This window comes from Lontra canadensis, unplaced genomic scaffold (assembly GCF_010015895.1).
Source record: "Lontra canadensis isolate GAN:19392208 unplaced genomic scaffold, GSC_riverotter_1.0 scaffold136, whole genome shotgun sequence".
In the NCBI taxonomy this organism is placed as follows: Eukaryota; Metazoa; Chordata; class Mammalia; order Carnivora; family Mustelidae; genus Lontra; species Lontra canadensis.
The window spans coordinates 1,054,444-1,069,579 of NW_022631130.1; the positions used below are offsets into that span (position 1 = coordinate 1,054,444).

Consider the following 15,136-nt stretch of genomic DNA (forward strand, 5'->3'; position numbering starts at 1 on the left):
GAGAGAGCGTGCCAGTGAATGAGCATGCAGGCAAGAGTGGGGGCAGGGGTAGAGGGAGAAGGAGGGAGAGACAATCTTGAGCTGACTCTGCACTGAGCATGCAGCCTGATATGGGGCTTGATCTTATGACCCTGAAATCACAACCTGAGCTGAAACCAAGAGTCAGACACTTAACCGATTGCACAACCCAGGTACCCCTTATTTTAGTTTTAACATAGTTTTACTCAGAAGATGAATATGCTGCTACTCTTTTCCTTTAATATCTTAATCTCTAAAATATAAATAAATCTTTCTGTGAGTCCTACTTGTTACTTATTTCATTGCTTTAGTTGGCCCTCTTTTTCCCTCTCATTTCTTCCTTTTCTACCATTTGCTCTTAAAAGGATTGGGGGCCAGTCTCTTCCCCAGAACATGCAAAGGAAACTGTCCTCTGAACTCACCACACTCTTAAAACCACTTTTTTCCTTTACAGCCAAAATTTCATTTTTTTTTTAAAGATTTTATTTATTTATTTATTTGACAGAGAGATAGAGCACACAAGTAGGCAGAGCAGCAGGCAGAGGGAGAGGGAGAAGCAGGCTCCCTAGATCAGGGAGCCTGATCCAGGGCTTGATCCTAGAACCGTGGGATCATGACCTGAGCTGAAGGTACAGACTTAACCAACTGAGACATCCAGGCACCCCTCATTCTTTTTTTCTTACTATATATCTGAACTTTATTAAATGGGATTATGTATGTATTTAAAACACATCATGAGACCTTAATACATGAAAGCTATTATTGTGATCTAAAAATTGAGTTCTAAATGAAGTCTTATTTGGAGATGTTTAGAAATGAATACACAGAAAAGATAATCTCTGTTTTCTAAGGTAGAAGAGTTCATAAAACTTGGATTTTTTAGGTGTAGTAAAACTATTGGTGTTAATAATCTGGAACACAGTTCCCATGTTATTAGCAGAACATCATGAGGAAATCACTTCACCTTTTAGTACCGTGTTCTTTTGAATGTTAAGGAGGGAAACTGCTGTTTGTATAACTCTTCTTTGGGGGGTTCAAGAGTTGCTAGAGGGGAGCCTTGGTGGCTCAGTTGTAAAGTGCCTGCCTTTGGCTCAGGTCATGATCCCGGGGTCCTAGGATCGAGCCCTGCTTCGGGTTCCCTGCTTGGTGGAAAGCCTGCTTCTCCCTCTCCCATTCCCCCTGCTTGTGTTCCCTCTCTAGCTGTGTTTCCCTCTGTCAAATAAATAAAATCTTAAAAAAAAAAAGTTGCTAGAAAAAGATTACCTTCAAGTACTAAGAGTAGCAGCATTTTTATTGGACCTGTGATGTTTGAATAAATTTCTTTTTATGTGTTCCCTTCTGCCTTCCCCTTTACAGGTTTTCATAGTTGATCCTGCTCACGAGACCACAGCAGAGTTGATTAACACAGCTGAGATGTTCCTCAGTAATCATATACCACTAAGGTAACACTGGTATTGATTGAATGATATATATCTAAATAGCTGAGGTTTTGTCATTTTTAAATGCAAGTCTGGTACTACTGGATAATTAATAGTTGGATCATTAATGGCAGTTTTATCTTTTGTTTAAGTATGAAGCAGTATCTTTTGGGGTAGAAAATTTGATTCTCAATGAATAAAAGCTTACCACCATTGAATTATTAATAAATAGCCATGTAAAAATAGTTTGTGGTCTCAGCTTGCTTCCCGGTAAAAGGGACTTTTCCTAGGTAACTGTCCACATCACAAATCCCATTTCCTCTTTCACTGGAGATAAAGAGCTTTGCCAACAGCTTTTTTAGATTGTCAAGGAGTAAATGTACATGCAGCTTTTTTTTTTTTTTTTAAGATTTTTATTTATTTGACAGAGAAATCACAAGTAGGCAGAGAGGCAGGCAGAGAGAGAGGGGGAAGCAGACTCCCCGCTGAGCAGAGAGCCCAATGTGGAGGTCGATCCCAGGACCTTGAGATCATGACCTGAGCCAAAGGCAGAGGCTTAACCCACTGAGCCACCCAGGCACCCCTACATGCAGCTTTTTGTAGTCACAGGCACTCTGTCTTGTTTGCATTGCCAAATCTACCAACACCGTACTTGAACGGCTGGGTTTTTCATTGTGTTTTTTTTAAGAACAATGTTTTAATGCTTTACAAATACATGCTAAGATATTTTCACTTACTTTAAAAAAGATTTTATTTGTTTATCTGAGAGAGAGAGTGAGAGAGATCACGAGCAAGGGGGAAGGGTAGAAGCAGAAGTAGACTCCCTGCTGAGCAGGGAGCCTAATGTGGAACTTGATCCCAGAACCCTGAGATCATGACCTGAGCTGAAGGCAGACACTTAACCCACTGAGCTACCCAGGTGCCCTTTTTCACTTATATTCTGAATAATGTTCACCAAAATTTGAATTCCTAGAAAACATGAAAATAGAAAAGAAGTCTAGGCAACAAGTGTTGTGTGTTCTGTACCCAGCACTGAGTTAAATGCTGTGGTTAGTATTAAAGCTGTACTTCTACCTTCTTGGAGAAAATACTGTGCATACTTTCAGACATTTTAAGGAAAATATTTGATCCGATGCTAGGTTATGTCCTAGTCATAGTGCTTTAGAATTTCAGGAAAGCAAAAGATTATGAGCTAACATATTTGGGAGGGACAAAGATTTCATGGAACAGTTGAGTATTAGTTAAGCTTTGAAGAAAATAGAGAATTTTTATTGATGGAAAAGTAGAGATTTTGTTTAGTGAAATTTTTCATGTAAAACATGAATATCCCCTAGTTTGATGGAGGACTAATCTACTGGATTGCAGCCAGGGCTGTATTTTGATGAAAGGGGAAATAACACAGAAGAAGTTGGCCCATGGTTCAGGATGGGCAGTAAGGAAATATTTTTTGAATTTCATTGAGGGACAAGAAGAGAAAATATGGTTTTCGCATTGTGAAGGTAGGTGAGAAGACATTTAACTCATAAATAGTTGAGAGGCATGTTGGCATACCTAGTTGGTGGAGAGACCCAAGGCAGACTGGCTATTGTTTTCGTCTTTCTTTCGCTTGATATGGTACACTAGGGTGTTTACAGGGGCTGAAGAAAGAAGGGAACAAATCTGGGAGACTCCCTAGTGGTACTTTGTGAGAGACTGGGCCTGAGAGAAACAGAAGTCTGAAGGGGCTTAGCTAACAGAAAAATTCTGATGCATTTTCTAGAAACCGGAAATGTGGAAAGGGGAATTCCTTTGTGAGGAGATACTTAGCTCTTATTTTTGCTTCATAAGAATAGCACTCAGGTCATTTCTGCCTGGAACCTACTCATATGATTTCTATTATGTGTGATTTTAAAAAACACAATTTTTATTCATAAACAAATCCTCTTGCTACCACATCTACATATAACATACTTCCACATACCTCAGGAGAGCATGATGTTTGATATGTATCTTTTTATATTTTCTTCTATTTTTAGGCTTTACCTTCTTATTTTTTTAATTAATAGACTTTGTATTTTTTAGAGCACTATTAATTCACCCCTATTGATGCATTATTATTAACTAAAGTTCATAGTTTACATTAGGGTTCATTGTTTGCATTGTATAGTCTGTGGGTTTTGACAAGTGTGTAATGACATGTTTCCACCATCACACAATCCTACAGGATCATTTCACTGTCCTCCACGCCCCCCACCTGTGTGTCCTTCCCTTTCAACTGCTGGCAACCACTGGTTTCCTTACTGTCTCCATTGTTTTGCCCTTTCCAGACTCATGATATATATATCTTTATTAGATTGTCTTTTTTTTTCATTTAGCAGTATGCTTTTAAAACTTTATGTCTTTTTGTGGCTTGATAGGCCATTTCATCACCAAATAATATTCCATAATATAGATGTACTTTAGTATTTGTTGTTGTTGTTGTTGTTGTTTTTAAATCCAGTCACCTGTTGGTAAATATCTTAGTTGATTCCAAGTTTGGGCAATTATAAATAAAGTTAGTGTAAACATCTGTGTGTAGATTTTTGTATGGACGTAAGTTTTCAGCTCATTTGGGTATATACCAAGGGGCACGATTGCTTTAGCTTATGGTGTAAGTGTTTTGTTTTGTAAGAAATTGCCATATTGTCTTCCAAGTGGTTCTAGTATTTTGGATTCTTACCAGCAATAAGTATGAGTTCCTGTTGCTCCACATTCTCTCCAGAATTTGGTGTTGTCAGTGTTTTGGATTTTAGCCATTCTAATAGTTGGTAGTGGTTTTAATTTGAAATTCCCTAATTAAAAGATGTTAAGCATCTTTTAAAAAAAAAAAATTTTTTTTTTTTTTTTTTTGGGCTTATTTGCCAACTCTGTGCCTTGGTTACTGAGGTACCAGTTCAGATCTTTTGCCCATTTTAAACTTTTTGTTGTTGAGTTTTAAGAGTTCTTTGTATATTTTGGATATCTGTCTTTATCATATATGTGTTTCTCAGTTTTTCACAGGTTTTCTGCCAGTCTGTGGCTTGTTGTCATTCTCTTAATGGTGTCTTTCACAGAGCAGAAGTCCCAATTTCAGTGAAGTTTAGCTCATCCTTTTTTTTTTTTTGGTCATGGATCATATTTTTGCTTGTTAGATCTAGTAAGTCACTGTCCAACCTAAGATCACCTCAATTTTCTGTTTTCTTTCCTAGGAATTTTATAGTTCTGTGTTTTACATTCATGTTTATGATCCATTTTGAGTTAATTTTTTGTGAGAGGTATAAGGTCTCTGCCTAGATTTGTTTTTTTACATTGTGGATATCCAGTGTCGTCACCATTTGTTAAAAAGACTGTCCGTTCTCAGTTGAATTGGTTTTGCTCCAATATGTAGGCTAGTGACTTCTGTATTGGCCAGTGCAAGTTATTTGCCCCTCCTACCCCCCTTTTTTTTGCCCAATTTGTAGATGTGTAATGGTATCTTTTTGTGGTTCATTCTTTTAATTTAATTTAAATTTTTAAGTGCAATAAACATTAACCTTGGTTGTAGCTTTTTGCCAACAGATAATAGTAAACATTTTTAGGTTTTCCATTTACCAATGATTTTTATCTTGCCTATGTTAATTTCAAAATCTACCCTCCCCTTTTTATATATTTCCACATTCTGAAAATGTTTGCTTCCCCCAATTTTTGCTTAAAAACAACAAAATCTTCATCTAAAACTATAGCAAACCCCTTCATGTCAATAAAGGTCTTTCACCATGTGGAAACAGTATGCTTTAACAGTTGAAAAGTCTAAGCCACTTTTGGGAACCTGTTTTTCTATTCTGTAAGTGATGAATGCCTTTGCCAACTGTGTTAGAGTAGGGTGTGAACTGTGCTTTTCAGTAGAGGACGTTTTCAGTAGAGGAAGTTACAATATGTGAGTGGGATACAGGGATGCCATTCTTTTTTAACCAGTTGCATTTTTGAGAAAAGTTTCTTTTTCTTTTTTTTACCCTTCCCTCTCTCCCCTAGAATTGGTTTAATCTTTGTGGTTAATGACTCTGAAGATGTTGATGGGATGCAAGATGCTGGAGTGGCTATTCTGAGAGCATATAATTATGTTGCCCAAGAAGTGGATGATTATCATGCCTTCCAAACTCTGATACATGTATGTTTTCAATCAAAATGGCGAATAATTTTCTTAATTTAACTTACTCTCAGAAACAGTATGAGTTAAGAGGATTTTATATTTCTGTAAAGAGAAAAAGCTTGATGAATTATTCTCTTAACCTTTATGTTTTATATTTAAAGAGTTGCTTTTACTGATTTACTGATGTTATTAGTAAATTGCTGTGATTTCAGCTACAATTTCTTAGTCCTACTAATGTACCTTAGCCTTCTCCCTTTTGATGACTTGAAATCACGAATTAATTTTTTTTTTGTAAATGTGATGTTCTCTGCTTGTTTAAAAAAGGTTTGCTTTTTTTCCTTTTAAGGTCTGTATGATATTTTCATTTAATTAATATTCAAATCATAAATTCTTACTGTTTTCCCCATATTTTTTACCTTGGGAACTGAAATTCCCTGAGTTTTATATATACTTAAGATACTTTCTCAAGTTCAAACAAGGAACTCTCTTGTTTTCTTTTTTCTATTTTTGAATATAAAAAATTTGTAAATAACAGCTCTTTTGCTTATTAAAATGGGGGCATTTTAAAAGTTAAAATGTTCATTTATTTGGCTAACAGCTATTAAAGACTTAACATTTGCCAGACCTGGTACTAACTGCAAAGGATACAAAGAAGAGTAAGATTTTTCACCCCAGTCCTCAAAGACCTTACAGTCTAGTGGGGGACATGTCCGTGCATGCAGATGGTTAATGCAATGTGGGAAGCACAGTCAACTGTGGCAGCACTAGGACCTCACTCCATGATTGTGGAGTGGGATGTTATCCCAGCTGAGTGTAGAAGGGAAAATAGGAGTCATTTGAACAATTGCTGCAAATCAGAAGTAGTAATTCCCTTTGTCCATGTGCTTGAGCAGAGCTGAGAGGGGAACGTAGTTATTGAGGCCGTCTGTCCAGGCAGTGAGTGTCCAGTTTGCAGAGGTTAAACTCCAGTTAAAAACATCATTCTGGTGTTTTTATGTTTATCCATTATTCTGATGGATGTATGCAGACGGGTCTGATGGAGGGTAAAGACAGTGTCAGGGTTAGTGGTTGCTGAGCTGTTGCTGGGATCTCTGTGAGAGATGATGATGAAAGATGGTTAGCAATAGGGCTATAGAGAAAGAAGTTCAGGAAAAGATCTTGAGGATGTATTTTAAAGTCTATTTTTTAAAGTTGTTCCCCCACCCCCACAGCTGTGTATATGAATATACATATACTCATATATATGTATATGAGTTTTCATTTTTTCAAACTTCTTTTTGTGATAGCAAAAACATTGTTCATTGTAAAAATCTTTAAAAATAATATTAAAGTGTATGGATTTAAAATTTCTCTCTTTCCCTTAACTAATCCTGCTTCTTAAAGGCAGCCACTAATAGAAGGTTGTCTTATAACCTTCTAGGTATTTAACTATATATAGACACAGTTGTGTTGTTACTTGTTTTATATCTGCTTTTTATTTATTTCTTTTTCTTTTTCTTTTATTTATTTGACAGAGAGAGTGAAAGATGGAATACAAGCAGGGGGAGTGGGAGAGGGAGAAGCAGGCTTCCTGCTGAGCAGGGAGCCAAATGTGGGGCTCGATCCCAGAACCCTGGGATCATGACCTGAGCTGAAGGCAGATGCTTGATGGGTGAGCACCCAGGTGCCCCTATATCTGCTTTTTAAAAAACAATGATTTTGCTGTACATATTTAATAACTTTCTGCCCCCTAAATATCATGGCCATGAGTTCTAATTTCAAGGAGTATGTAAAGGTATTCAGATTTTTAAAAAATTGACACATTTTTGCATTTGGGACTTAATGTGAGTATGAATTGATTGGGTCATTTTAAGAATATGTAGTTTCTCATATAAGAAAGTGTCTTATGGAATTATATGAAAAAGGGAAAATTGCTAACATGTTCCATTTCACCTTTCAAGAAAAATAGCCATGTTTTCCTTCTATATTCAGAAATCTTTTGTAATAAACATTCTGAAATCTGGATTTAAAAGTGTGTTTGGTTGCCTGATTTTTCTTTCTTCAGATATATAACAAAGTAAGGACTGGAGAAAAAGTAAAAGTTGAGCATGTGGTCAGTGTCCTAGAGAAGAAGTATCCATATGTTGAAGTGAATAGCATTTTGGGGATTGACTCTGCTTATGATCAGAATCGGAAGGTAAGAAATTCTTTGGCACTTCTCATTGGACCGCATTGTTATGCTTTCCTTACCTCCCTTTTTGGGGAGTTGATGAGTAAGGGTAGTGGTAGTTAAAGTATTTAGGTACATAGCATTTAACAATTTAAAAACCAGGTTACTTTTCTGTGTTTGTGAATGCAGTTTATATTTCAATTTTGTGATGATATTACTGATTTTTAGCTGGCATATTAACTATTAAACTGAAAAACAAATTTCTTCTACACAGTGCAGTGGTTGTACTTGGGTGATGTATGTTCCACGTAAAAACCATTAGAAGTGTGTGGTGTATGCTTGCCAGGATATGACTTACCATACTAAAGTTGTTTAGGCTAAAGAAAAAAATACAGTAAGGGGCACCTGGGTGGCTCAGTGGGTTAAAGCCTCTGCCCTGGGCTCAGGTCGTGATCCCAGGGTTCTGGAATCGAGCCCCGCATCGGGCTCTCTGCTCAGCGGGGAGCCTGCTTCCTCCTCTCTCTCTGCCTGCCTCTCTGCTGACTTGTAATCTCTGTCAAATAAATAAATAAAAATCTTAAAAAAAAATACAGTAAGAAATGTAGTAAACAGAATGGCAAAGTGTGGTAGTAAGGATGTAGGGAAATACTTACAATTTTTATTTAAAGATAATACTATTAAATACAGTAAAAGGACCTTTGTCTTTTATAAGCAGGAGCAAGGTAGTCATTTGAATATAAATGGTCAGGCAAGGAATCTAAATACATTTCTGAGACATTTTAATTTAAAACAAAGTATATTTATGATTTTTTTTTTTTTTTACTTTTAAGTGAAGGAAATGTTTCTTCATTGTTCAGTCTTGTTAGGTTGTATGTTTTTAGAAATGTATCCATTTCTTCTCGGTTACCCATTTTTTGGTGTATAAATTGTTCATTGTTCATAGAAGTCTCATGATCCTTTGCATTTCTGTGGTGTCAGTTGTAATGTCTCCTGTTTTTAAAATTTTTTTATTTTTTAATTTTTTGTTATGTTATGTTAGTCACCGTACAGTACATCATAGTTTTTGATGTAGTGTTCCAAGATTCAGTGTTTACGCATAACACCCAGTGGTCCATGCAATACGTGCCCTGCTTAATACCCATTACTGGGCTAACCCATCCCCCCGTGCCCCTCCACTCTAAAACTCTAGTTTGTTTCTCAGAGTCCACAGTCTGTCATAGTTCGGCTCCCCCTTTGATTTCCCCTCTTTCATCCTCCCCTTCCTTCTCCTAATGTCCTCTATGCTATTCCTTATGTTCCACAAGTAAGTGAAACTATGTGATAATTGACTTTCTCTGCTTGACTTCTTTCAGTCATCATAATCTCCTTCAGTCCTATCCATGCTGATGCAAAAGTTGGGTATTCATCCTTTCTGATGGCTGAGTAATATTCCATTGTATATTTGGACCACATATTCTTTATCCATTTGTCTGTTGAAGGGCATCTCAGCTCTTTCCACCATTTGACTATTGTGGACATTGCTGCTATGAACCCTGGGGTGCATATGGCCCTTCTTTTCACTACATCTCTATCTTTGCAGTAAATACCCAGTAGTGCAATCACTGGGTGATATGGTAGCTCTATTTTTAATTTTTTGAGGAACATCCACACTGTTTTCCAAAGTGGCTGCACCAACTTGCATTCCCACCAACAGTGTAAGAGGGTTCCCCTTTCTCCACATCCTCTCCAACACTTGTTATTTCTTGTCTTGTTAATTTTGGCTATTCTAACTGGTGTAAGGTGGTATTTTTTGATTTGAATTTCCATGATGGCTAATGATGAACACTTTTTCATTGTCTGTTAGCCATTTGTTTGTCTTCTTTGGAGAAATGTCTGCTCATGTCTTATGCCCATTTTTTGACTCAATTATTTGTTTTTTGGGTATTGAGTTTGAGAAGTTCTTTATAGATCTTGGATATTAGCCCTTTGTCTCTAATGTCATTTGCAAATATCTTCTCCCATTTCATGGGTTGCCTCTTCATTTTGTTGACTGTTTTCTTTGCTGTGCAGAAGCTTTTAATCTTGATGAAGTCCCAAAAGTTCTTTTTCACTTTCATTTCCTTTGCCTTTGGATATATGTCTTTAAAGAAGTTGCTGTGGCAGATGTTAAAGAGGTTACTGCCTATGTTCTCTAGAATTTTGATGGATTCCTGTCTCACATTGAGGTCTTTCATCCATTTTGAGTTTATCTTTGTGTATGATGTAAGAGAATGGTTGAGTTTCATTCTTCTGTATATAGCTGTCCAATTTTCCCAGCACCATTTATTGAAGAGACTGTCTTTTTTCCATTGGATATTTTTTCCTACTTTGTCGAAGATTATTTGACCATAGAGTTGAAGGTCCATGTCTGGGCTCTGTTCCACTGGTCTGTGTGTCTGTTTTCATGCCAGTACTGTGCTGTCTTGGTGATTACAGCTTTGTAATAAAGCTTGAAATCCAGCAACGTGATACCCCCAGCTTTGTTTTTCTTTTTCAACATTTCCTTGGCAAATTGGGGTTTCATACAAATTTTAGGATTGTTTGGTCCAGCACTTTGAAAAATGCTGATGGTATTTTGATCAGGATGGTGTTGAAAGTATAGATTGCTCTGGGCAGCATAGACATTTTAACGATGTTTATTCTTCTGATCCATGAACATGGAATGTTTTTCGATCTTTTTGTGTCTTCTTCAGTTTCTTTCATGAGTGTTTTGTAGTTCCTTAAGTATAGATCCTTTACCTCTTTGGTTAGGTTTATTCCAAAGGATCTTACAGTTTTTGATGCTATAGTAAATGGAATCAATTCTCTAATATCCTTTTATACAGTTTCATTGCTAGTGTATAAGAAGGCAACTGATTTCTATGCTTTAATTTTGTATCCTGCCATATTACTGAATTGCTGTATGAGTTTTAGTAATTTGGGAGTGGAGTCTTTTGGGTTTTCCACATAAAGTATCATGTCATCTGCGAAAAGAGAAAGTTTGACTTCTTCTTTGCCAATTCGAATACCTTTTATTTCCTTTTGTCTGATTGCTGTTGCTAGGACTTCTAGTACTATGTTGAACAATAGTGGGGAGAGTTGGCATCCTTGTCGTGTTCCTGATCTTAAGGGAAAGGCTCTCAGCTTTTCCCCATTGAGAATGATATTCACTGTGGGCTTTTCATAGATGGCTTTTGATAAGGTGAAATTGAGGAATGTTCCCTCTATCCCTAAACTCTGAAGAGTATTAATCAGGAAAGATGCTGTATTTTGTCAAATGCTTTTTCTGCATCAATTGAGAGGATCATATTGTTCTTGTCTCTTCTTTTATTTGTGTGTTCTATCACATTGAATGATTTGTGAATGTTGAACCACCCTGGCATCCCAGAGATAAATCCCACCTGGTTATTACAGATAATCTTTTTTTTTTTTTTTAAAGATTTTATTTATTTATTTGACAGAGATCACAAGCAGGCAGAGAGGCAGGCAGAGAGAGCAGGAAGCAGGCTCCCTGCAGAGTGATCCCAGGACCCTGGGACCATGACCTGAGCCGAGGGCAGAGGCTTTAACCCACTGAGCCACCCAGGCGCCCCACAGATAATCTTTTTAATGTACTGTTGGATCCTGTTAGCTAGGATCTTGTTGAGAATCTTGGCATCCATATTCATCAGGGATATTGGTCTGAAATCCCCTTTTTGATGGGGTCTTTGCCTAGTTTAGGGATCAAGGTGATGCTAGCCTCATAGAAAGAGCCTGGAAGTTTTCCTTCTGTTTCTGTTTTTTGAAACAGCTTCAGGAGAAAGGTATTAATTCTTCTTTGAATGTTTGGTAGAATTCCCCAGGGAATCCATCAGGTCCTGAACTCTTGTTTTTTGAGAGGTTTTTGATCACTGCTTCAATCTCATTACTAGTTACTGGCCTATTCAGGTTGTCAGTTTCTTCTTATTTCAGTCTTGGAAGTTTATAGATTTCCAGGAATGCATTCATTTCTTCTAGGTTGGTTAACTTACTGACATATAGCTGTTGATGATAATTTCTGATGATTGTTTCTATTTCCTTGATGTTAGTTGTGATCTCTCCCCTTTCATTCATAATTTTACTTATTTATTTATTTTTTAAAATTTTTATTTATTTATTTGACAGAGAGAGGTCACAAGTAGGCAGAGAGGCAGGCAGAGAAAGGGGGAGAGGCAGGCTCCTCACCAAGCAGGGAGCCTGATGTGGGGCTCGATCCCAGGACTCTGGGATCATGACCTGAGCAGAGGCTTTAATCCACTGAGCCACCCAGACGCCCCTCATTCATAAGTTTATTAATTTGGTTCCTTTCTCTTTTCTTTTGGATTAGTCTAGACAGTAGTTTATCAATCTTATTAATTCTTGCAAAGAACCAGCTTCTAGTTTCATTGATGTGTTCTGCTGTATCTCTGGTTTCTAATTCATTGATCTCTACTCTAATTTAATTATTTCCCTTCTTGTGCGTTGGGGTAGGCTTAATCCGTTGTTGATTGTCCAGTTCTTTAAGATGTAAAGGGAGTTTGTATATTTGGTATTTTTCAATTTTTTTGAATGAGGCTTGGGTGGCTATGTATTTCCCTCTTAGGACTGCTTTTGCCATATCCCGTAGGTTTTGGACTGATGTGTTTTTGTTCTCAGTGGTTTCCATGAATTGTTAAGTTCTTCTTTGATTTCCTGGTTGACCCAAACATTTTTTTTTTTTAAGATTTTTATTTATTTTATCTGACAGAGAGATAGAGCCAGAGAGCACAAGCTGAGGGAATGGTAGAGGGAGAGGGAGAAACAGGCTTTACAGTGAGCAGAATTCTGTATCTTTTATTTATAAATAAATAAATAAATAAATAAATCTTTTATTTATAAATCTGAAGCTATGATATCCTCTGTATGATATTTGAAAGTTGTAATTATTTGTACTAGGCTGTACAATTAAAGTAGAATTTTTAAACTGAAGACAATGTAGTCTGATAGGTGTATATTTATATTTTTCAAGCTAGTGTGATAATGATATTTAAGAGAAGTCCTAACTTACACACATAGACATTTTGCTTTTGACATGTTAACTCTTGTGTCCTTACTAATTTCAGTTATCATATGTGAGTAGGTCATTCATAAGACCTTGCCTGTAATTATTAAGGTTTCTAATTTGCTTACAGCTAACATTTTTAGTTATCATTGAAGAAATTCTCATGTAATTTTTAAGTTTAGCTTTTTGGTAATTAGGCTGCATTCTGTTAATCGGTCTGGTAAGTTATTTACAGTTTGTAAGAAAGGAAAGTATATATAATCAAAACATCTCCCTCCCACTCCTCATTTTCACTCAGTTGTCATTTCCAGAGAAAACCAGTTTTATTTCTTACTGTCACTTAGGAGTTACAATGTGGGTTTTGTTTTGTTTTGTTGGGGAGGATAATTTTTAAAACTCAAGTGTATTAAAATTGAGTTTTTAATGAATGTCTTTGAAATAGTTAAAACATCAAAGAACAAAATTAACATGGTAAGAATTTTAGAAGTGTAAATTTTTTAAAAGTGTAAACTATGAAATCAACATAGAAGGCCTTTCTGCCTGTGCCATGTTATTGTCCATCTGGTTTAAGTTTGTACCATTAGTTACCAGTGGGGCTAGATTGGATTAGAAACTAAGTAGTCTGTTGCTGTTGATGATTGTCAGTTACCCAATTGAACTACTTTTCTATTTATATATATATAAATATATATAATTATGGTATTTTCAGAAAGTATTAGTTAAAAGATGTCCAACAAGAATGTTTTAAGGAATCCTTTTTACATCTTGGGTAGTAATGTAGGTTTTACTTTCACAAATTAGTCTTGGTTTGTGGTTGATGTCTGGGGCAATGTACCTCTATACTGACCACCAGAGAAGAGTGTTCATCTTAGCTATATTTACCTTTAGGTTGGCCTGGCAGTTCCCTGCTAAGGAACCTTTTTTGTCTTGGAGAAGGAAAAAGGTGGGGCTTAGTATATTATAGAGCAATTTTGAAGCACTGTTTTACCACTAGCCTTGTTTTATTTTCTAAAAGTGTAATTTCTATGTTAGTGATAGGGACCTTTTTAAATTAGATTGGGGTGTAAATATTTCATCTCAGGCTATCTGCTCAGGAGCACTCATAATTGATGGCAGTCTATCATTTTGCTGCCCATTATTGTAGCCTCTAGCCACATGTGGCTTTTAAAATGAAAATTAATGAATTTCAAGTGCTCAGTAGTTACATGTGGTTAGTGGCTGCTGCATTGGACAGCAAGATAGAATATCTCCATATTTGTTGAAAGGTCTGTTATATGTAATTAAAATTTGGTAGCCTGGGCAGCTTAAAATTACCCTTATCCCCAAATCTGTTCCTAATTTTCAAGGTTTTTCTGTTTTTTTTTTTTTAATATATTTTATTTATTTGATAGAGAGATCACAAGTAGGCAGAGAGGCAGGCAGAAAGAGAGGGGGAAGCAGGCTCCCTGCTGAACAGAGAGCCCAATGTGGGGCTTGATCCCAGGACCCTGAGATCATGACCTGAGCCGAAGGCAGAGGCTTAACCCACTGAGCCACCCAGGTGCTCCAGTGTTTTTCTGTTTTTACAAAAACTCAGTAATTAGTTTCAAATTACCCAGTAGGATATTAACTATATCTCTTCGATATTTCTTTAAAGGCATTTCTTTACTTATTTCTTGATGACTGTATTTTGTTAATTTTACTTTTCTTGTTAGCACATGTATGTATGAAAAATATGCTTCGTTCCATTTGTCTCATGAAGGATTAAAAAATGTTTGTGGTCCCTTGTGTTTCAGGAAGCAAGAGGCTACTATGAGCAGACTGGGGTTGGTCCACTGCCTGTTATTCTGTTCAACGGAATGCCCTTTGAAAAGGAACAGTTAGATCCTGATGAATTAGAAACCATCACAATGCATAAAATCCTGGAGACCACAACCTTCTTCCAAAGAGCAGTGTACTTGGTGAGTGGTATTTCAAGAGTGATTTTGAAAGAGAATGGTTTGGTTATGTTTTTGTAGGCTTTGTACGAAGCAATAATATTCTTTAAGTATTACTGTTTTTTAGACACCACTTGTAATTGGCTTGCAGATTCTCAGCAAGTTGTGCTAATAATGAAAATATTCATAAGAATTTCTATGCATTGTATTTGAAATAGCTTAGTTTATTGTTGTCAAGATTAAATGTTTAAATGTTTATTTAAAAATTCTAAAGGATTTAGCATTTGTAAGAGACATTTCTACTTATAAGGAATTTTGACTTAGGGAAGACTCTAATATTATATACAAATATTTCATATATATATATATAGTTACTGTTGAGACATAATTCACATGCTGTAAAACACAGCCTTTTAAAGTGGACAGTTCAGTGTATTTAGTGTATACACAAAGTTTATGCAAGTATAAACTCTG

General features: G+C 36.3%; 1 protein-coding gene across 2 annotated transcripts in view; it reads left to right on the top strand.

The window, feature by feature from the left end:
* Window positions 1-15,136, top strand: part of UGGT1 (UDP-glucose glycoprotein glucosyltransferase 1) — a 120,597-nt gene that overhangs the window by 45,215 nt on the left and 60,246 nt on the right. For both annotated transcript variants that reach the window (XM_032843172.1, XM_032843173.1), the window contains exons 15-18: window positions 1,375-1,460; window positions 5,445-5,580; window positions 7,607-7,738; window positions 14,522-14,686. In XM_032843172.1, the coding sequence (XP_032699063.1) occupies window positions 1,375-1,460; window positions 5,445-5,580; window positions 7,607-7,738; window positions 14,522-14,686 (519 nt within the window). The remainder of the gene's footprint in view (window positions 1-1,374; window positions 1,461-5,444; window positions 5,581-7,606; window positions 7,739-14,521; window positions 14,687-15,136) is intronic.